The sequence below is a fragment of the Petaurus breviceps genome, unplaced genomic scaffold, assembly GCF_028583685.1.
Source record: "Petaurus breviceps papuanus isolate PSGF00001 unplaced genomic scaffold, PetGlider_PUasm1.0 532, whole genome shotgun sequence".
In the NCBI taxonomy this organism is placed as follows: domain Eukaryota; kingdom Metazoa; phylum Chordata; class Mammalia; order Diprotodontia; family Petauridae; genus Petaurus; species Petaurus breviceps.
The window spans coordinates 813,842-836,492 of NW_027186361.1; the positions used below are offsets into that span (position 1 = coordinate 813,842).

Sequence of the window (22,651 nt, forward strand, 5' to 3'; positions counted from 1 at the left end):
TGCCCTCAGGTAACTTCCATTTTAAACAAACATGTACACAAATAAGTAAATATGAAAAATATACAGATTAAATAACAAAAGAATTGGGGGAAAGGGACAAGAATCAAAAAAGGCCTCTTGGAGTTGAGCCTTGAAGTTGCCCAAAGGTGGAGATGAGGAAGGAGGAGAGCATTCCAGGTATAGGGGCATGCAACAGAGTGTCATGTACATGTAAGTAAGCTGGGATGGCCAGAATGTTGGGCGGGGAGGAATATGACATGGAATATGGAATCATTCTGGAAAGATAGGGCAGAACCAGATTGTGAGGGGCTTTAAAGACTGATTGGAAGAAGAGGGAGCCATGTAAGCTTCTTGAGAAAGTGCTATGGTCAGAACTGTGATTTAGGAATATCAGTTGGGCAGCCATGTGGAGGATTGATTGGAGTGGGGAAAGACTGGAGGCCATTACAGTAATGCATGCAGAGGGAATGTTGGGGCCTGAACTAGGGTGGTGGCCATGTGAACGGACAGATGTGGAAGGCAAATCTGATGCAGGGGAAGTTGGGTGTGTGTGCTAATGAAGTGAGAAGGGGAATGCCAACTCAAGAGTTGAAGATTCCCTTTCCCTCCCTCCCTCCCTCCCCACCTTGCTCCCTCCCTCCCTCCCTCCCTCCCCCCCCAATCAGCTTGCCCCAGCACTTCTCCAGGACGTGCTACTAGCAAGAAGGACACAGAACTGAGGATCTCACTGCCAGCAAGCACCCAGCAAGAATGAAGAATAGGGAGAATTTTGCAGTGACCTGCATAGGGTATATATAATGTTTGTATTTCTGTCACAGCCAAGCGACCATGTCTGGTTTTTTTTGTGTCCCCATTAGCACCTGGCACAGTACTGTGCTCATAGGAGGTGATAAATCTTTGTGAAGTTAGACTGCCATTCAGCAATGGGGCTGCTGGTGGTCCTGCTGTGCCCCTGCCCAAGGCCTTCCCTACTCTTGGTTTGCTAGCTGCTAAAGGGTTTTGTGGGCACTGGAAGGCCATAGACCACAAGACTGGGGGGTGGGGGTGGGGGGTGGGGATGCTGAGGCACAGCTACCAAGATGGCTGAATGTTACGAAGAAAACCCAGACAAAGGATGGTGAAAGGGGAGTAAAAAAGATGGTGGCGATAAGAGCTGTCATTCCTAGATCACCCTTAAGGTGAATAAGACCACTTAACATGTATTACTGCATTGGATATGCAGCCATCCTGTGAGGTAGGTACTGCAAGGATTTTTTAGACATTTTAATATACTTTACCATAAATACCCAAATTCCCCTATAAAGTATATCCACCGTAGTCCCCCCCCACCGCCCAAACAATTAAACAACTGGTAAATCTCATCACTTTTCACTCTCGTAGCTATTGACAGAAAGGTGATAGCCTGCAACTTCAATGATATAATACCAATATTGACTGTTAACATTTGACCCAAGGTGGTTGTTTTGTTTTGCTTTTTAATGTTGACTTTTACATTACTTTGGGTGATATTGTTCCCATTTTACAGGTGAGGAAACTCAGGCTTAGAGAGGCTAAGTGACTTTCCCAAGGTCACACAGCTAGTAAATGTCAGAGGCAGGATTCAAACCCAGTTCTCTTCTGACTCCTAAGGCCAGCGTTCTTTCCACTCCACCAAGCTGCCTCTCTACTGGACTCTGAATTACCAGCATCTTGGAGTCTTCATCAGAGGCAAAAGGGAATCATTCAAGTTGGGGAGAAGAGGGGGCCAGTCTGGTGGAGCTGTGCTCAGGTTGGGCTGGAAGAAGCTGAACGTGATGGAACACATGCTATTTTGCTTCCAGCAGCTCCAAGGAATAGGCTTCCAGGAATTGTAGTAGATCCAGTCCCCTCCCCCGCCCCTCACATGGGGTGACAGTGTATATACCCTAAAAGAACAAAATGATGGTCTATCTGTGGGAGTGATTTTAGGGAAATGTGTTGGCAAAGGGCAAAGCTGCCACTAAGAGTTGGGGATTGAGCAGAGAACAAGGGTACTGGAGACAGATTTTTGCCCAAGGGTTAGTCATACATAAGCCATACACAGAGAGAAGTTTTCCCATTTGGAGTCATTTCGGTGGTTCAATGATCTGATTCAGTCTTGGGACATTTAGGTTGTTCCAAACAACCTAAGGTCTTCTGAAAAGTTAATCAACACAAGTTTATTCCACATGTATGCAGAATGTACAGGTAAAATATGGTAATAGAGAATCACGAGAGTGATTAAGATAAAACATTGTGGTGTATCTTGAATGCTCCTCTCTGGAGAATTTGGGAGAAAATCAGAAACGAGAAGACAAGAAGGGATGTTATGATCTAAACTGGTAATAGAAAGACTCAGATTAGAGAAACTATGGAGCCTTCAAAGTCAAAAAAGAAATGTGTATTTCATTGATTTGGAGGCACATAGATCAGACTTACTGTACATTGAATTTATATCAAGTGATAGCCCTTTGTTAACCAGAATCACAGAGATCAAATATGAAAAATGAATAATTTTCCCTGTAAAAACAACCCAAAAATCTAGGGAATACTCCATTTTCTCATGTTAACTCTGTACTTCCACCTAGTCTGGCCCTTATGTGTGTGTGTGGGGGGGGGATCACCTCAGTCCTCTCAGCCCAGGCAGATAAGAGTCTCACAAGTTAACTTCCTTTTTATAGACCAAATAATGTCTCCCTCTATGCCTAAATGAATGGCCTTCCCTTCTGAAAAGGTGACATCACCTTCCTAGTCCAGAGATACAGCACTCCAGTATTTTATATGATAATTCTTTATACCAGTGAATAACCACTGGGTGTCTCCTTTCTTTACACTTTAACATTCCTTCTCTGTCAAGCCATGATTGGGTACATGGTATACTGTTCTTATTTCATTGGCTTCTGGAGGTATATAGTATTAAGACCCATGATTTATATAAATATATACATATTTTTTTAGTCCATTATTAATAGTGCATCTTTTGTCACCATTTCACAGCCATTTATTATATTAGCTATATTATATTTACTCCCTCCTGGCCTTACCACTAAATTCGACTTATATGTAAATATGGTAGTCATAGAATGTCAAAACTGTAAGAGCCCTTAGAAATGATTTAGTCCAGCTCTCTTGTTTGCCTAATAAGGGTTATGCAGTTAAGCCTAATGGCAGAGCCCTCCAACCAGAATCTAGGTCTCTTAACATTCAGTCTAGCATTCCTTTCATTGCCCTCCATGTACAGGACTCTTAATTGGAACTATGAAATATAGATTCTGAATTGGAGGACAATAGGCCATGACACAACTTTTTAAGATCAAACAGGGTTTGGGAATTGGATTTTTTGTATTTTGTCAATGTTGTCATACAATACGAAGTAGAAACTAGAAGGCCTATGGTTGGGGCTGCTAAAGAGGTATGGGTTGGTACAGGGTTCCTACCAGCTTCTGATAGTCTATGTTTCTTAGTACTGCCTGGGCTGAGATGATGGGAGTGGCTTATTTAACAACTGGGGCATAGTGAGATTTTCTTTAATTTGGGTAGACATTGTTATTCTATTTTAATACTGACAAGTGGCTTTTTAGATCAGTGTTGTTATTTTCCTTTCTGCCTTGTTGCATTCCCCCTACACAGGAAAATTAAATTGACCTGTGCAATATTATATTACCATTTTCCTGGAGGTAAGCCAAGTATTTCACCTGTGAAACTAAAGACCTTTTTTGAATAGTCTATTAATGAAACATCCATCTCTTAATCCAGAAATGTATTGAAAAACCTGAAATAAGCTATTGAAGATTCCATTTTGAATGATAACTTAGTATGGTGTTTGGGGAATGATATTTGAAATTCTTTTCTTTAACTATGAATTTCACTCATTCCGTAGGTCAAATCCCTCCCAAAAAGCAAGCTGCTTCCAGACTCCAGGTGAAACCTCGTTTTGAACCTGTACACTTTGTAGCTAGTAGTATTAAAGATGAAAGAATGGAAGACCCTTCAGACACTCAAACACAGCAAGCAGACTCCACCATCACGCCGTTAGACACCTACCAAGATGATGTTAACAACAGTTCCCAAGATCAAAAGTCCCAGTATTCTGAAACAAGTTGTGCTCTCACTAATAATAACCAGACTGCAACAACCAGCATGTCATCAGATAGTGTGACCCCTGCCCTAAGTGGTACATCCCATCCTCCTCCATCTTCTCAGTCAGCTGCTGTGTCTTCCCCCTCAGTAAAATTTTCAGAATCAGAGGTAGCTGGGAAGCAACAGTTTATTGAAAGACTTTCTGCAGTTATTTGCAAGAGCCTTTCAGGGATGAATCTTGGAGCTGATAAAATTAATTATACATATATGTTAACTCGTTGCATTCAGGCATGTAAGACAAATCCCGAGTATATATATGCTTCTTTAAAAGAAATCCCCCCTGTTGACATCCCCAGAAGTAAAAAACTTTTAATTGATGGCTTTGCTTGTGAAGTTAGATGCCAGGGTATCTATCTGACTACAGGTTATGCTGGCAGCAAAAATGGTTCTAGGGATCGAGCCACTGAGCAGGCAATAAGGCTCTTGCAAAAATCTGTTGAGGTTAGAGTAATTAAGAGGAAATTCAAACATATTTATCAAGATGACCTCGTGGTGTGTCAGATTGGCATATCATCATATGATTTTCCTCCAGCCCTAAAAGCCCCAGAAGATCTCTCTGTCAAGGATGGGGCAGAGCAGTCAGACTCTGCTTCCAGTTCCAAACATTGGACCAATTTTGTCCTCATAGAAAATGCAAATGATGCTATTGGAATCCTAAACAATTCTGCCTCCTTCAACAAAATGGCAATTGAATACAAGCATGAGATGATGCCAAATCGCACATGGCGCTGTCAGGTGTTTTTGCAAGGGCACTGCTTAGCTGAAGGTTATGGAAGCAAAAAAATAAGCAAGCATGCAGCTGCTTCTAAAGCATTGAAAATTCTTCAAAAAACCCAATCCGATACCCCAGTTGTCCAAGCTACACAGGTTCAAACAGTAGGCTATTCACCTAAGGGATCTGGAAACAAAGATTTAAAGGATCTTGTAATTTATGAGAACTCTTCAAACCCTGTCTGCACACTAAATGATACGGCTCAGTTCAACAAAATGACTGTCAAATATGTTTTTGAAAGGCTGACAGATTCGAGGTGGAAATGCAAGGTGATTCTGGAGAACGAATTCATTACAGAAGCAGTTGGGGTGAAAAAATTTGTCAAGCATGCGGCTGCAGAAGAAGCTGTGAAAATCCTTAAAAAGACCCAGCCAACTGTCATTAACAATCTGAAGAAAGGAACCATTGAGGATGTGATCTCAAGAAATGAGATTCGAGGTCGCTCAGCAGAAGAAGCTTATAAACAAGAAATCAAAGAGGATAACATTGGGAATCGGCTCTTAAGAAAAATGGGTTGGACGGGGGGTGGGTTAGGGAAATGTGGGGAGGGTATCCGGGAGCCCATTTCAGTCAAAGAGCAGCATAAGCGAGAAGGGCTTGGGCTTGATGTAGAGAGAGGAAATAAAATTGCCAAGAAAGATATTGAACAGATCATCAGAAATTATGCACGGTCAGAGAGCCACACTGATTTAACTTTTTCTACAGAGCTTACCAATGATGAACGGAAACAAATACATCAAATTGCCCAGAAGTATGGTCTTCGGAGCAAATCTCATGGAATAGGCCGTGAAAGGTATTTGGTGGTAGGTAGAAAAAGACGTAAGGAAGATTTATTAGATCAGCTCAAACAGGAAGGCCACGTTGGACATTATGAACTTGTTATGCCTCAAGCAGATTGAGACCAAAATGATCGTGTAAACACTTGGTAACATTTTGTGACCTGAAGTAGAAATGTTGCATTTTCTGGTTGTAGAAAATATTCATTCTAAAGTGTTGTAAAACTTTGCTCTTTTATGCTTTTGTAGGAGGGCTCCTGTTCAAGTTGTACTAGTATAATAGTCCGGAAGACAAAATTGTCCTTGATGTCATTGATGTTACTAGTTATTTTATATTGTGATGTGATAACAAAAATACACCCAAATGTAACCCCTTCTCCTTTAAAGTATACCTTGTGTATTTTGCCCTATAAGAATTTTTAATTTGTTTAAAGAGCAAAGCGATTTGGAGTAAATGTGTTAATGATATCAACAATAAAACTACAACTATCAGCAACATTTTGCATTTTAGCTTGTACTTTGTGCTAAGGTACTTAAAATTTAATTTCTTTTTCAAGAGTAAACATACACTTGGTATAAAAAAGCATCAGCCAATAATCCAGATAATTTAACCTAGTCACCATATTGTCTAGAATGAGGCAGTTGCTGAAACTCTTAAGTGTACAAATGAGTCTTTGAGAATTGACAATTTACAGGAAAACAGCACTTGAGAGACCCATAGAAAGAATTTTTTAATATCCTAAAAATCAAAGTTCATTAAAGTTGAATTATTTGTACTTATTACATATCCGCAGATAGCCACGAAGCAGGACACCCCTTCCTTAAAAAGATCAGTTTGTACCACATCTCCAACCTTTTAGATTTCACATATTCCCGAAGGAATGTTTTCTGAGTGGTAAATACTATAAACTGCAGGAGCTCACCTGGAAAATGGCAGACGGGTTGTCTTTGACAGCTTAATTAACACTTGAACAAGTTTGGACCAGAATGACCATTTATCCTTGGAAGTGTCCATCACAGAACTTTCTCTTTGGATCAAGGCAATGTATCCAGGCGTTTATTGAAACTTTTTTTTTCCTTTTTGGGACTCATTACAAGTTGTAATCTTAACTGGCGAAATGTGAGGAATAGAGGGAAGTATCATTCAGGACAATTAGGTGTCGATCTAAAATAGCACCACAATGGTGCTAGCAGACTTGTGTATCTAGCTAACTTTTCATGATTCATCAAAAGTTACTAGTCCATTTTAGGGTGTTTGGTTTTTACTTTTTTTGCAGATGAATGTATTTAGTTACTATTCATACCTACCATGTCCTGTGTGATCCTCACCTCCAAACTACCCCCCTTCCAGAGGATCTGACTTCTCCTCCTTCTACCCTTTCTGATAGGAGGAAAACAAAAGTGAGTTTCACTATTTGCTAAGAGCAGGACTGGCTTTCTTATTTTCTGTAGAAAGCTAGTAAACATTACTCCTTATTGTCATGGCTAAGAATCTTGAAGGCATCTTGTAGCTGTGTTTGTTAGGTGAGTAGAACAAGCTTCTGTTTTTGCTTTTTACTAAAATGTTGGGTTTCTGAATCAAAGTATCATTTTCCCTTCCTGCCGCAGTGTTCTAGGACAGAAACGTAGTCCTGATTTGTTGCTTTGAGTTTTAAGATGGTAGGAATTAGGAAGAGGAAAAGACACCAGCAATTATTCCAGCTCTGCTTTTAAGCTAAATGAAGCATCTTGGCTATTTATCTCTTTTCCCTCTTCTCTGATGTAAAAAAAAAAAAAGCCAGTTAATAAATATTAAGCGCCTACTATGTGCCAGGCACTGTACTGAGTCACTGGAGCTACAAAAAGAAGCAAAAGACAGTTCCTGCCCTCAAGGAGCTCACAGTCTAATGAACTCTAGTCTTGGAATTGGGAGAGGCTGCTTGTGACCCTGGAAAAGCCTCTTGGCTTCTGAACTTGTTTGCTCCCCTACAAAATGGGGATGAAAATTAAATTGCACTTTCCCTACATCATTCAGAGGGGCTTGTGAGGAAAGCACTAGAGAAATGTGAGAAATTATCTGTAGTAGTAGTATAGTACAAATAGTTTGCAATGAGGAAGGGTCCTAATTTTCCACCAAAGCAGACTATCAGCAGCAGCCACCAAGATCCTTAAGAGTTCACCTAGATTAGCCTCCTCATTTCAAAAGTAGCAATTGCTATTAACTTCGTTTGTAATATTTCAGAGCTGCGCCTCACTCATGACTTTTGCCCATTTATTACTGACATTCTCCAGCCCCACCCCTGATTTTCATATAAAATGCAAGAAGAATATTTGGAATCGTTTGTGGCTATGAAGCTGAATCTATTGATCTTTACTTTTTGGTGTAAACAAAGGCAAAAAGGCAAGCTGCTTCCTGGCATATGCAGATTTCTCAAACTTCCTTACAATCTTTTTTTTTTCATTTAAGTATTTAAAATAAAGTGAAAAGCAAATTTCTATAGCAACAATACAGCCCTATCATGTGTAATATGAAGGATGTAAAACCGCTGACTGCCATGCCTTCGAAGGGTATATAGAGTAGGCCCTAAATAACCCTTATTCTGGTTTGTTCAGTTGTTTTTTCAGTTGTGTCCTACTCTCCAGGACCCCGTTTGAGGTTTTCTTGGCAAAGATACTGGAGCAGTTTGCCATTCCCTTCTCCAGCTCATTTTACCAGTGAGAAAACGGAGGCAAACAGGGTTAAGTGACTTGCCCAGGGTCACACAGCTAGTAAGAGTCGAAGGCCGGATTTGGACTCAAAAAGATGAGTCTTCCTGATTCCAAGCCCAGTGCTCTAGCTACTGTGCCACCTAGCTGTTTATATGACTCAGTGGTGCTGGTGCCTTGTCTCATGATTTTCAGAGAACTCTCCAGGCCTTCAATTTCATTGAAATAATGGCATTTATGCCTCTGAAAATAAAATGCAGCATGTTAAGCTATTAAAGCTGAAAACTGCACCAAGACCTTTGAGACTCCCTATGGACTTTAGTGGCAGCGTCTACCAAAAGGCCACAAGATTGAGAGAGAGAGGAAAAAGGTCTTACTTTCTGATAATAATGTTACTATTTGTCCCACCTTTTTATGCAAGATTAGATTTTGCCCATATTTTTAACCTAGCAGATTGATTTTACACACCTCTCCATCTCCTAATATATTTTTATGCTGACAGCTTATATTTTCCAAGGTTCATCTGTCCAGATTATTTTTTTAATGGCTATTACTTATGCTTTCCAAAAGAAATGTGTCACATTTTGATGTTGGTATTGATTTTAAGCAATAACTGGGCTTTTGGGAAGGTACCAAGATTCTGCTCACTTACTGCTCACTAGTCCACTGTTAAGGCATATTAAGCTAAAAAAGTAGAACTGGGAGAGCTTGCCTGTAAATTTAAGGTTACTTTTTATTTACAATTTCTGGGAAAATATACACTTTTTACATGGGCTACTTGTGCAAAATTACTTGAACAGACTGAGCTTTGTGAGAGATGACAATGGATGTAAACAGAACATTTAGAAGCTGTGTCCCACACTATCATGATAAAGGTATCATTTTTCAAAAGTCCAGACAGCCTTAGCCCGAAAGGTGTCTGGACTGAACCAGAAAGAGGGAGGCTCTCATGAGTCTGAAGGGACTAAAGCATACTTACTCCTTGGTACATAGCTCTGGATTGGGCCAGTATGAAGAAGCAAAATGCTTTTTGCCTAGAGGTACTTAATTGCTTGGGTAATTTAAACTCCGGAGAGAGAGAAAAAAAACTGTAGGGACAGCTTCACTCCTCCAGGATCAATAATGGATCTCTCATTTTCACCAACGTCAAAACCAGAGTGGGAGTTTCTTTACCTCCCTACCTCAAAACTGACAGATCTTCCCTTTGATGTCATACCTAGTTACTGGACCACAGTTATAGCTCTAGTTAATACCTGAAAGTGTGAGTGGGTAGGATTTGTTTTCTTTTTTTTTTAAGCAATGATCCTATTTAATAACATTTTCCTTCCTGTCATTAATCTACCATCTCCTAGGAATAGCCCAGACTAATTTTATAAATGGATTATTTTACATGGAATCAAGTTTTTCCATTCTAAGTGGGAACATTCTGTAGGTAGAGTTAAGTGCTTCAAATTCATAATCCTAAGACCAGCCTGGACTAATTTTCCATTACTTTAATCAATTCAGTTCTTTTTTTAATGTGCATGTGTGCATAGAAATATGTTATTAAGCTACATAAGTAAGTACCCCTGTGTATAACCATTATCATTTTAAAAGCTTAGTGGAAAGTACATTTAATGTACAATACTATCCTAAAATTGGAGATGAAGTACCACAGAAAAGGAGTTCAGTATTAGTAATTCTTTTACAAGTAACCCAAGTACAATACATTTGACTTTGTAGTAGGTGTTCTCTGATGTCAGAAGGGGAGGGAGGAAAGAAAGCTTCAGCAAGGAAGGGTGGCAACAGCATTACAGCTGTTTCGTTTCCAACAAAATAAATGTAATGATGCTAATAGGAAAAGAAGGCAGGGGACAGACAGAATTTTTTTCCTTATGACCAGACTGTTCGTTTGTATCGTCCTGGGTCAACAATCACGCCAGCTCTGTTCTACTATTGCCGAAACTCGCTTTTCATATTCTCGCTTGTTCTCCTGGTATAGCTGAGCAGCCTGGCTGTTTGCTGGACTGTTGGGATTAGGCTCATCCAATAAAGACTAAAAAAAAAAATAAAGGTTCAACTTGCTAAAATTAAAAAAAAAAGTTTTTCAAAATAAAGCTCAACTATGAACCAAAGCTATTTACGTAGCTCAAGTGCCTAGACAGGAAATGTGTCTAGTCTCAACAATTCTAGTAGAATATTTTCTAGTGGCCTGGGCCTTAGTATAATTTACAAACATCAACAGAATTAAACAAGGAAAACTCAGCTATAGTTTCCCCTTCCCTTAGAACATTAAACTAAATTATTTATACAAATGCTCAATAGACTTTAGCGGAACTAGAAAAATTCACCTGGATGGATGTCAGAATGGAGGAAACATCATAGGTTGGACTCCAGCGATTCTGAAGTATGTCCAGGCATATACTACCATCTGCATAGACTAAAAGCATAGCTGTATCAGTATACATGCTGTACCCACTGCTGTCATGACTTTGACAGTGTACACAGAGTTGGATGTAGTTCTTTAATAGACCATGTTAATAGGCACTGAACTGTGTGACTTTGGCTGACAAGCTCAGCTACTTGGTGATTCTAGAAGGCCGCCCTCCTGTGGGATGTTTGACTAAGCTGTGGGATGCTGGTCAGGTAAGAGAAAACATCTTATCTCTGTCTCCAGGAAAAAGCAGATACCATCTACCTTACTCAGAAAAGGAAAAGGCCAGAAGGGCAAATGATGTTAAAATATGCCTACTGATAATTATGATAAAAGTATAAAGTGTCAGAACTAAGAACTTTCGAGATGTCCTTAAAGGATGGTCAAAATAGAAAAACATTTTTAAACCAAAAATAAGTGGCTATAGGTCAAGCCTTCAGAGGTGCTCTGAAAAAGAAAGGTTGTTCTTAAACCATTTCAGGTCTTTGTCCGATTTATACCTCCCCCCCCATAATCCCTTAACTGTTATGCTGCTGTTCAACTGCAGAGATTGTGACTCAGTTTATAGAAAATAAATATCGATCTCATTGTGCCTAAGAGGGAGCTTGCCCAACTACTAGGAAAGCCTCATCTAAGAGCTATTTAACTGGTCTTGCTTTGGGGACAACACCAAGAGGTGATTCAAATATGCCCCTAAAGACTTTTGGCCTGCAAAAGCTCAAGGCCTTTTAAGGGAGAATTTAGGGTCTAAGACTACTGATCTAGGAAGTTATTTCACTTCCCCCTATCTGCCCCCTCAACAAAATATTCCACTTTGACTGAATTGGAAGCAATGGAAACCAATTGGAATGCACAGTACAGATAAGTACCCTCCCACAAGAAAGACAGGTAAAATTATTGGTAGGTATACTTACCATTTGGATGAAACATTTTAGAGACAAATCTGACTGTAGGTGGTTTGTTTGGATATTCTTCTGTGAATTCTATTGTAAGTTTAAATGTGCCTGTAGATAGAAAAGTTTAAACCACCATATTTACAAGCATTTCAGCTCAATATTGATTTGCTTAATAGTAACTTACATTAGTATTCAGTTTTAGGGGTGCAAAGCTCTTTCCTCACAGCAGTGTGTAGGTAGGGAGTACAAGAGCCATTCTTGTTTAACAGATTCAGAGAGGTGAAGAGATTTGCCCATGATCACAGCTAACAGAATTTATATTAAGTAAAACAGATCCATACATGTATATTATTTATGTGTGTGTGTGTGTGTGTGTGTGTGTGCATACACAGATAGGGAGAAGGAAAAGACCAGGCAAGATGAAACCTCAAGAGATGACCCCACTTAGCCATTTCCAAAATGTACAATTTTGATACTCTGTGTGATAACTCCCTTAACACACGTTTTGTTTTACTACCCTAAAATGTTGAAATTTCTTAAACCAGGGCTGAGGAACCTTTGGCCTTCTAGGTCCTTTAATTTGGCCTTTTGAATGAATCCAAATTGAACTTAAGGACCTAGAAGGTCACATGTGACCTTAAGGCCACAAGTTCCCCACCCTTGGCTTAAACTGTTTTACTCAAACTTAAGAACAGTTTATCTTGGGCTCAGAATGACTAACTTTGATATAACTAACCAAAGCAAACCTAAAATAAAATAAAACCATTCTCTTAAAGACTACTTACTCTATGAAGTTCACTTTCCTTAGTTTGACATTGAAGGCCCCCCACAAAATAGCTCTACCCTTCTGACTTCCTCCTCCTTCCCCCATAGGTATACTGTGTGCTCCAATTATATATGAGGCTTCCCATTCCCATTCCTTCTTCCCAACACAGCCCGTGCTCTTTCCTCAGTTCTTACTCCCTATTCTTGTAATGTCTCCCCTCCCATCTCAATTTGTCAATCTATTCCCCCCTCCCCCCCTTGGCTGAGCTCAAATGTCCCTTGAATTCAAATAATCTGATACTGTAGCATTTTATAATCCTTATGAATATTGTGTGTGTTTTTTACATAAACTACAGTACATTGATACGCATAACTATCTTCCACATTCTCATATTAGGGGCCAGGATATTCTATTTGCTTCTCCCTCTAATGTCTAGAATAGTATATTGTACCCACTAAGCACTTACTATTTCTCTTTTTTAAGCCAAAAGTAGGGAACAAAAATAGAGTTGTAAAAGTCCTTTAAAACAGAAGTGTCAACCTCAAATAGAAAACGGGGACCCCCAAGTTGTATGTAAGGATCACTGCAGGCTGAAGGTTGACTTAGAAAATCACATATAAATATTATCTGTTTTTTTATATTTTATTTTGTCAAATATTTCCCAATTACATTTTATTCTGGTCTGAACTGCACTCGGGAGTGTTGTGGGCAACATGTTTTGACACCTTTGCTTTAAAGGAAACATAGCCAGACTTCAGATTCATTTCAAGTAAAAAAAAATAATAAAACTCTCAATTTGAAACTTTAGTTCTCCAATATGGAACATTAGTTAAACAGTGGCTACTAGAAGTACAATTCCTGAAACACTTAAGATTCCAGAAAATAATATCCCATTCCCAGTCTGGGGGATGGCCCACATCCATGGATAAACACAGAAGGTCTAAGACTGACACAAAATTAACAATCAGACTGGAACAAATACTAGCAAAAGGTACAGACTACTTCTAGGAGTTAGGCTCTACATGGCATTTAAAAAAAAATCCCAACTAGTCAGAGAATTTGAACAACATAGCACTAATGATAACAATACTTTTTGTAATTCTTTTTGTAATATTTTTTGGTAATTTATGTCCTAAAATTTTAGAGGAAAAAAATACACTACTCAAGCATTCAACATCAAATACCTAAGTGGTATTCTTATACACTCATCATTTCTAGAAATAAACCTCCATTATAAGTACCATTAATGGAAGATTTTAGTTGAACACTGAAAACTACCTATTCCTTGTACATTCCTTTCAAGTCTGTATCACATAGTACTTTAGCATATAAAATCCTCAACATTCAAATCACCACTAAAGAATTATCTTCGTTATTCATACTAATAAGGGGATAAGTGACAGAGGTCACCCAGAAATCATTCATATTTAGTTTTGGAATACCCCGTGTGACTCCAACAGATGTGTCTTCCTAATTACGTTTTCTTCAGACTGATAACTCAAATGAGCAGACATTTGGTGGGCATCCATGCACCATGGTAGAGGAGGCAACCCTTAGAGAGAAGTCTACCTGACTTTTTAAAAATTGGGCATCCATGATAGAATGACTGGGGTCTATGTATCAGGCAAGGATAAACCAGATCTTACTCAAGAACTGTGGGATCTTTAAAAGTAGTTCTAATAACCACTTAAAAATAAATTATCAAAGCTTATCTTGGACTGAAATTATTCTTTTTTCCAAAGTTATGTTTTTTTTTTAAGTTTCTCTGCCACCAATAAAAACCAATTACCAACTGCCCAATAGCCTTCGCTGGCTCCCAAATGCCTTGTATAAAATAGAAACTGCTCCATCTGGCATTTAAAGCTTTCCCCAGTCTGGTTCCAACCTACCTTCCCAGCCTCATTTTATATGATTCCTCCACTACTATTTTAATAAGATTTCCCCAAGTCCTCATCATGGTTTGGAGATACCCTTAGGTTCCCAAAGGCTATGTCATTAGAGTTTAAGCTCAAGCCCTGCACCCAACTGGATGGACTTTGAGTACTATATGATGGCCACAAGTTGATGAATTTTTCTGCTGCAACTGTTGACAGCCATTTCAGTCAAAGAAGAGTTAGACTCTGTCAGCAAAAGAAGGAAGTGGAATGCTCACACCAACCAGATGAAATCAAATGTCATGGAATAAACTAATACATTCTTTATTAACACCTGGTCACAAAGTACCTTTGAGATCTTTCTACATCTAGAGGACAGAAAAAAAGTTTAAGGTCTTCTTTAGTAGCAGGGACGTTCTAAGTACATGGAACAGCATGAGTGCTTGAAGCTTCAAAAAGTTCCCATCCCTTCCAACATCGTATGCTATTTCCAATTTCAGAAACTAATTAAATTTCAGTTTTCTAAGATCCTACAGCAGGAATCTGTCTGTATCACATATGTATTAAAATACACATGAATAACAATTCCAAAGGGCTCAGATTAAATTTTCTATCTGGAGATCTACTAGTTAGAAAAGGAACTTAACACCAACTTCTGTAATGTCCTCAATTTAAGAGGTTCCTTCTTCTCTGGTGACACAAGGTGGTGACTAGGTATTCACAAAATCATCTTGAACTGAACTTCCTTCCCAAAACTCAGTGGCATTAATTGAGCCAGATGAGCAATGAGCACCAGTTGTGAGAAATATCTTGTCACTGAAGACAAGACAAGCCTTGTCACACGGGGCAAGGGCACTCTCAGCTTAGGAGTCAGAAGACCTGGGTTCAAATCTCATCCCTTAATATGTGCTAGCTGTGGAACCTTGGGTGGTCATTGTAACCTCTCTGAGACTCAGTTTCCTGTAAAACCTGAACATCTTTAGTACCTAACAGCCAGAATGACTGCAATGCCCAATTCAAGTAATATGTGGAAAGCACTTTGCAAATAGAAAATATTTATGTTAATTCTTCTTTAGTACCTCAAAAATTTAGCTTGTTTAAACTTTAAATAACTTTTAAAGAATTAAACCTTAGTTTTATATAGCCTGTATTGGTTTAAGTTAAGTTAAGCCTTCCAAGAAGGCCCAAATGCGAGAAAGTACCAATTAAGCCCTTAGCAGAAGGCTCCATACCCTGTTTTAGAGAAATCTGCTAACTAAAAATTCACTTAGGGAAATAGCAATACTAAGAATCTTCGATTCATAGAGAAGGACTTAAAGTAACATTAACTTGGGCACTCCCTTAGTGCATGCAAAGTAGTTAAGGTTTTAGAAAGGGTTTCTACATAACATCTTAGGAACATGTCTCTAAAATAAGAAGGTATTTTTCCCTCTCTAGGAAAGCCTCTCTGCAATGTTCACCATGGCTGTAAGTTCTAGGTCTTCCCAAGCTGGAAAGATGGAATACATCTGAGGGCTGAAGAGCTGAGGGACTCTGAGAAGCGCACCACTAGACTGAAGGCGGGATGATTTCTTTTTAAACTAGTACAACTCTCAATCTCTTAAATTAGAGCTGATTTACAACCTGTAAAGGTGGAGGGGGCGCCTATGCCACAATGATGGGATGGGTAAGAGGTCTTTGATGTTCTAAAGCTAATCTCTTCTAGCTGCAGAGCTAATGAGGTATGAGGCAGAATGGTATATTAGACAGAATACTGAGGAACTTAGAGCCAGGAGCCCTGGGTCTGAATCATGCCTTAAGATGCTTAGCTGTGTGACCCTGGGCAAGTATCTTTACCTTTCAGCAGAGCCTCAGTTCCCTCATCTGTAAAATGGAGATAATATCCCTCATAATACCTCCCTCACAGGGCTGTTGTAAGGAATGCACTCTGTAACCTTAAAGGCACTATACAAATGTGAGCTGGGCTGAGTCCTTTAAATGCTACACCTTCCTGTATAAGAATTTAGAAATGCACCAGACTCCAGCTCTTGGGTTATTTGCTTTTGTATGTGGCAGTTTCCAGCAGGTTACTGTAGTAAGGCAAGTGCTATTGAAGAGAACTCTCAGGAGCCTCTTGTAAATATCAGTGTGTCCAGTGCCAATTTTTGGTGATCTAAGGTACTTCGAATTCATTTAAATCAGATTATCTCTTCAAAATAACTTCAACAACCCCTCTCTTTTGCTCCCTCAGGCTTAAACTGCACTTCCAGAAACTTCCAAAGACGGATCAGTAAGACCCTGTAAGCTCTCAAGTTTGTAAGGGTAGATCAAGAACTATTTCGGACATTTTCTATTGCTCCTCATTTCCATGATACATTTGAAATGGCCAAAGGCAATAAGGTAGGTCATTCTTTTCTATGTAAATCTTTTGTCTGATAAATGAGTATTCATAGTCTGGTAAAAAGATCACATAGATAGACAGCCAGATAGATAGCCACAGGTGGTTAGTAACCTAAATACCAGTATACATATAAAAGATACTGATTGTTCAGTAGGAAAAAAAAATTTCAGGCGTATTCAACATGGGCAGTGCCTTTCAGACCTAATAATGAGGGCAGTATGAACTTATTACATCATCACAAACATAGCCATTATTAAGGTAAGGTCCAAGTAGGTAAGAAATTCTTTCCATCCCCCACCCCCACCCCCCAAAGTCAGACATAGTTGTGAAATAGCTAAACTATCATTGGTGCTTGCTGTACAATAAAGCTGTGCCCAGCAGAAAGCTTTCTGAGGAAAATGAGATGGGAAGCCAACCAAAACAAATGCTGCGAGAGCTCAACTACTAAAACAAATACACACTGTTAATGTGCACAGAGAGCTTGAGTTTAAAGAACTAGACACAATCTATTAGCGAAAAATTGAATCTAGGCACAAGTAACAACTCTTGTTATAGAAGAAATCATTCAACTGTCTTTTCAGACCTGTGATTTCATTGGTTTAGGGATCTCTGGATTAAGAAACTACTTCTACCAATGCTGATCTTATCTACAATGCCCTGGGGTTAAGTGAGATTAAGTGACCTACCCAGGTTCACACAGCCTGGCTGGAAAGGCCAGAGTTTAACCCAGGTCATCCTGCCTCAGACGCCATCTATCTATCCACTCAACCTTGCCTCTGCAAACTGCTTTCTTATGCTCTATCGGTTCTTTTAATTTTAGTGCTTTTATTTCACCTGTACTTTTATTTCATTGCACCTGAAGAGGCAAGGGGTAAAGAAAAGAGAGAAAGGAGAACCTTAAGATATTCAGGTGCCCAGTGATAGTAGTTCTAGATACTTTCACCACCAAGATGCAGGATTAAATGAAAACTAATTTAAGATCTGAAGAGGTACCAAGATGGTGGATTCCACCGACGGGAAATTATTTTTAAAACCTTTAGGAAATAAAAGCTTTGATCATTAAATCTTCAATAGTTTAAAATCCTACTAAGACTTGGGAACACCTAGTATTTTACCTTAATTGGCCATTAAAGGGCATAGTTAAACTAGGTTTAGTTTAGTCTGGCAAAAAAAAAAAAAAAAAGAAAAAAAATCCCAGAATTTCTAAATTGGAAGGATCCTCGGACTCCATGCAATCCAACCGGTGCCCCTCACAGGAATCCCCTCTATAATCTATCTCCAATGAGGAGGAGGCCTCCTAGCTATGATTCCCTGTAATTGTTAGGAAGTTTGCCTCTTTGCAACCTTTCCCATCGATCCTAGTAGTTCTGGTCCTCTGAGTTCAAACTGAACTAGCCTAGTCCTGCTTCCTCTGGACAGTCTTTCAAATACTTGAAAAATGGTATCCTATCTACTCCCTGAGATGAGGATGTGTTAGAAAGGACAGTCCTTCAGGTGACGGGGATGAAGAGAGGTGAAGACAGACAGAAGGGGTTTTTCTGGCAGTGGTTGAGAGCATGAATGGGGTCGGCAACCTTTATCTTTTAAGAGTCGGGTGTGGAAATGAGTCTGAAAGGCCGGGACAGGGGTCGGTTTCTGCAGGGCCAGCCGTACAGCACCCACACTACGAAAATAAACAGTTGTGCTCAGCGCTCTAGTGCCCCCTTTACAAGCCCCGATAAAAGGTATCAAACTGGAGTCAGGTGGTCAGCAGCCTGAACAACCTGCCATACAAGGGCAGCTTACTCTCGCCTGCAGGAGGTAGAGAAGAAAGAGGGGGACGGGGCTGGCTGCATGGGGACCCACTCCTTCCCCAGCTCAACAGCCGGCTCTGAAAGGGAGGAAGGATAGCGCTTCTTACCATCTTCAAACGGGGTCCCCTCGGGCCTGCAAGAGAAGGGGAAGCAAGGTGAAGTCAGTGCCGGCTGCCCCCGCTCGCAGTGCCTGCTCCGGGGAGGGCACACGGCTGCCCTCGCCCCCTCGCCCGCCCTTTAGCCGGGAAGGCCCCTGCTGGCATCGCCGGGCGCGGGCCTCCCGCCCCGAGCGCGCCGCTCCTGCTTGCTTGCCAGCCCCGTAGGCAGCGGCACTCCGAGAGTCGGCTACTCCAGCCCCCGGCTCGGGACGGCCCTCAGGCCGGCCCCGCGCACCCAGGGCTGGCGGGCGGCCCGGCCGGCCGGCCGGCAGTCCCGTCCCGTCCCGTCCCATCCCGTCCCGATCCAGCCAGTTTCCCGGGCCCCCTTCTCCTCCCCCACCTCCCGCTCGCCCGTGCGCGCGCCCGCCCGCCCCAGGGCTTCCCCGGTGGACTCACCCGAAAATGACCGCGTTCCACACCATAATGTTGTTCTCCGATGGGGCTCCGCTGACCCCGGCAGGGGGGTCCTCTTGCAGCCTGCGGAGGGAGTGCAAGTGGATCTCAGTCCTGCCCGGCCCGGCCCGGCCCGGCCCGACCCGACCCGACCCAGCCCGGCCCGTGTACCCGGCTGGGACCCCGCCCCGCGCCCCGCGCCCCTCGGCCAGCCGCGCCGCCCCTCTTTACCGCTTGAAGTCCCGCATGAGGCGCCGCCGAGCCGGGGTGGACATGTCGCGGACTGCTGCGGGCTCAGGGGTGGGGCATAGACCAGCGGCCGGGCAGGAGGAGGAGGAGGAGGAGGAGGATGAGGCGGTGGCTGTAGAAGAGAAGGAGGGGCAGGGGGAGGAGAGGGAGGAGGAAGAGGAGAAGGAGGTGAAGCAGGAGGAGGAGGAGGAGGAGGAGGAGGACCGAGTAGAGATGCAGCCGGCGCACAGTCGGACTCCCACTAGAACGCTGGAGCCCCTGGCCCAGAGGAGGGAGGGCTGATCCAACCCGAGTGGCCCCAGAGGGGAGACAGAGGAGGAGGGGGAGGAGGAGGCTGCACCACTGCTGAGGCGCGGGGGAGGACGGGTGGAAGGCGGTGACAGAGCTGCGCGAAGTCACCAGAAAGGGGGGGGGGGGGGGATGAGCAAGCTCACAAGAGCAATAATTAACAGTGCAACTCCAGGGAAAGGGAAGGAGAGGCAATTCTGGGGGCTTTGTGCAAGGACAGTTTTAGTCCTATACCAGCCCACCCCCCACCCCCCGTGCCCGCCGATGCCGCCAACCTCCTGCTCTAGGGCGCTCCCACAGAAACACTGGGGCTGTACCATTCAGCGAAAAGAGTTCTCAGGGGGGAACAAGCCGCCCCGCTAGCCAAGCCTGGAGCGGGGCCGGGGAAGAGCAGAGCTCCAGCTCTGCTTACACCCACGAGACAAGGCAGCGAGATCCTGGAGGAGGGCTGTACCATTGACATCAAAGGAGACCGAGGGAAAGGAGCGAACTCTGCGAGAAAGTTCGATTCAAACTACTGACCTGGGGCGGGGAAGGCCCCGGGGAGTGAAATGTACCCTGAAGCCCTAAGTATCTGGAGTCTGGGGGGGGGGGGCGAACCCCTGAGATGTAGAGGGAGAGGGGACGGAAATGGAGTCAGCATCCACTGTGTCCCAACCCGGTGACTTTGCAGCCACGTTTACAAACACCGGTAACCGGGAGAACCATCCTGGGCCCACGGACTCAATAATAGAGTAGATATATCTTGTCCAGGAACGGGAGGGATGCCTGGAGAGCAGCAGGCGGGAGAGAGGCTAGCAGTTATGGGAAAGAATTGTTTACAAAGCATCCCAAAGGAGCTTCTGCTACCCCTCCCTTTTTTAGTTTACTATTTTTATTTTCAAATAACAAGTATTTCTTAAAAAGTATTCTATCCCTCCTATTACCCCTGCCCCGCATTAGCACATAAAAAACTCGAAAAACAAATCTCTCGATAGATCGCTACATAAACCAGCAAAAACAAATTCCTACATTAACCCTGTCCCCCCCCCCCAAAAAAAAACAAGTCTGCATTTCAAGTTCATCACCTCTCAGGAAGTGAGTGGCTCATTTCAGCTTTCTTTTTTTGGAGTCGTGATTTGTCATTGCGTTGATCAGAGTTCTAAAGTCTTTCAAAGTTGTTTCTGTCTATAATGCTATCTCATTGGATAAATTGTCCTAGTTCCACTCTGAAACTAGACATTTCTTAATTTCTCGTGGCACAGTAACATTCCATTACATACATATTTTTGGCTACCACATGAAGAGCTGCTAAAAATATTTTTGGTACATAGACCCTTTGAATTCTTCAATTTCTTTAGGGTATAGGCCTATTAGCAGCTTCGCTGGATCAAAGGGCGTGGCCAACTTGGTAACTCTCTAGGCTTCCTTCCAAATTGCTTTCCAGAATGGTTAGACCCAGTTACAGTTCCACCAACAGTACCTAGTATTTGTCATTTTCCTCTTTGGTCATCTTTGCAGGTGGAGCCTCAAAATTTCTTTAATTTGTTAAATATCTAATTATTAATGATCTAGAGCATTTTTTCATATGGCTGTTGATAGCTTGGATTTCTTCCTCTGAAAACTGCCAGTTCATATATCCTTTGACCACTTTTATCTATTGAGGAATGGCTCTTTATCATAGAAATGTGAATCAACAACCAAAAGATTTTAAGTGAAAGTAAAACCAGGGATGAGTTAGTTACCCATAAAAAAAGAAACTGACCAAGCAGAGGGGTAACAGTCAATTACATCAAGTAATTAACATTTCTAAGGAACTTTCTGGTTTGCAAAGAGCTTTAAGCAAGCTTTAAGATATCAATAAACATTTACTAGATGCTAATTAGACTCAGGGGATTCAAAGACAAAAGTGAAACAATCTCTGCCCTCAAGGGGCTTACATTCTAAAGATCTTCAAAGACTTGGTGCTGTAAGTGCTATTATTATGGCCATTTTACAAGTGGAAAAGTTTAAATGATTTACTCTGGGTCACACAGCTCCCCAGGGAGCCCTTCCTTTTTACAAAGAATTTAAAAGGAAGAGGGTAAGAAAAACAATTCAGCAAAACTAACTCACACTGACTATGAGGTAACTTTTCTCTTCCGATAAATTACTTTTTCTGGAGAATTTGACAAAAGTAAGGATGAAAGGCACTTGCCTCCCTTCATGGTAGGTATGGGACATTGCATATACCGTTAACGTCAGTTTTGGCGAAGTACTTTTTTTCTTTTTGTATTCTTTGTGTCTAAGGATGGTCAGCTCTCTGGACTGGGAGGGGAAATGGAATGTTTAGAAATGAAGGTGATATAAAAACAAAAGCTATCAGCAAATATTAAAAAGAAAAAGTTCTCTCTACCTCTTTTTTTTAAGCAATCGGGGTTAAGTAACTTGCTCAAGGTTACACGGCCAGTTATTTTTGTGTGGGTGCGGAGTATCTGAGCTTGGAACCGATTCCAGGTCTCCCGACTCTGGGGCTGGAGATCTTACTCACTTCGCCACCTGGCCGCCCCATACACTCAACTATCTCTTCAGCTTCACCTCCCAACCTCCTGAAATGTGGCTTCTATCTCCCCCTATCCAAACCCTCTCTACAAAAATTGCTCTTCCTTTCAAAAGTGGATAGACTTGTATGAATTGATGCAGATGGAAATAAGCAGAACCAATAAAAGAAGCAGAGATGAAAATAAATTATATATTATTAATAATTAAAGAAAACCTACAAAGCTGAAGACTGAGAGATTGAGATGAACAGTCTTGGCCCTAGGGCTGAGGTGAAGAAACACCTCTCTCCATTTAGTAGAGGGGGAGGTTGGGGAGTGGGGTCCACTGCATGGGAATATTGCATATGCTGTCAAACATAGTCACCATGTTGGTTGGTTTTCTTTAAAAATTTTTTTTTGCTTTTTTTTGGGGGGGGGCAAGACAGACAGTTGGGGTTAAGTGACTTGCCCAATGTCACAAGGGTAGTAAGTGTTAATTGTCTGACGTCAGATTTGAACTCAGATCCTCCAGGGCCGGTGCTCTTCGCTACCTAGCCGCCCCTCCTTAAAAGT

General features: G+C 41.7%; 3 protein-coding genes across 4 annotated transcripts in view; 2 read left to right on the forward strand and 1 right to left on the reverse strand.

Moving 5' to 3' along the window:
• STEEP1 (STING1 ER exit protein 1) overlaps positions 1-22,651 on the forward strand; it is a 75,676-nt gene that overhangs the window by 30,364 nt on the left and 22,661 nt on the right. The window lies entirely within an intron of this gene.
• Positions 656-6,183, forward strand: NKRF (NFKB repressing factor). Its single transcript, XM_069102175.1, has 2 exons — positions 656-788; positions 3,878-6,183. The coding sequence occupies exon 2, from the start codon at positions 3,976-3,978 to the stop codon at positions 5,806-5,808; it is 1,833 nt and encodes a 610-aa protein (XP_068958276.1). The 5' UTR covers positions 656-788; positions 3,878-3,975; the 3' UTR covers positions 5,809-6,183.
• UBE2A (ubiquitin conjugating enzyme E2 A) overlaps positions 10,036-22,651 on the reverse strand; it is a 276,953-nt gene continuing 264,337 nt past the window's right edge. Inside the window, exons 2-7 of one of the 2 annotated variants that reach the window (XM_069102184.1) lie at positions 19,275-19,328; positions 19,047-19,127; positions 18,600-18,625; positions 11,698-11,787; positions 10,701-10,789; positions 10,036-10,405 (exon numbers count right to left, since the gene is read on the reverse strand). In XM_069102184.1, the coding sequence (XP_068958285.1) occupies positions 10,277-10,405; positions 10,701-10,789; positions 11,698-11,787; positions 18,600-18,625; positions 19,047-19,127; positions 19,275-19,318 (459 nt within the window). In that variant the 5' untranslated portion in view covers positions 19,319-19,328 and the 3' untranslated portion in view covers positions 10,036-10,276. Of the gene's footprint in view, positions 10,406-10,700; positions 10,790-11,697; positions 11,788-18,599; positions 18,626-19,046; positions 19,128-19,274; positions 19,346-22,651 lie in introns of both variants that reach the window. The other variant, XM_069102183.1, reaches the window with a different exon arrangement.

Excerpts from the sequence above, each read along its gene's own strand:
- NKRF (XM_069102175.1), top strand. The coding sequence starts at position 3,976 with ATGGAAGACCCTTCAGACACTCAAACACAGCAAGCAGACTCCACCATC.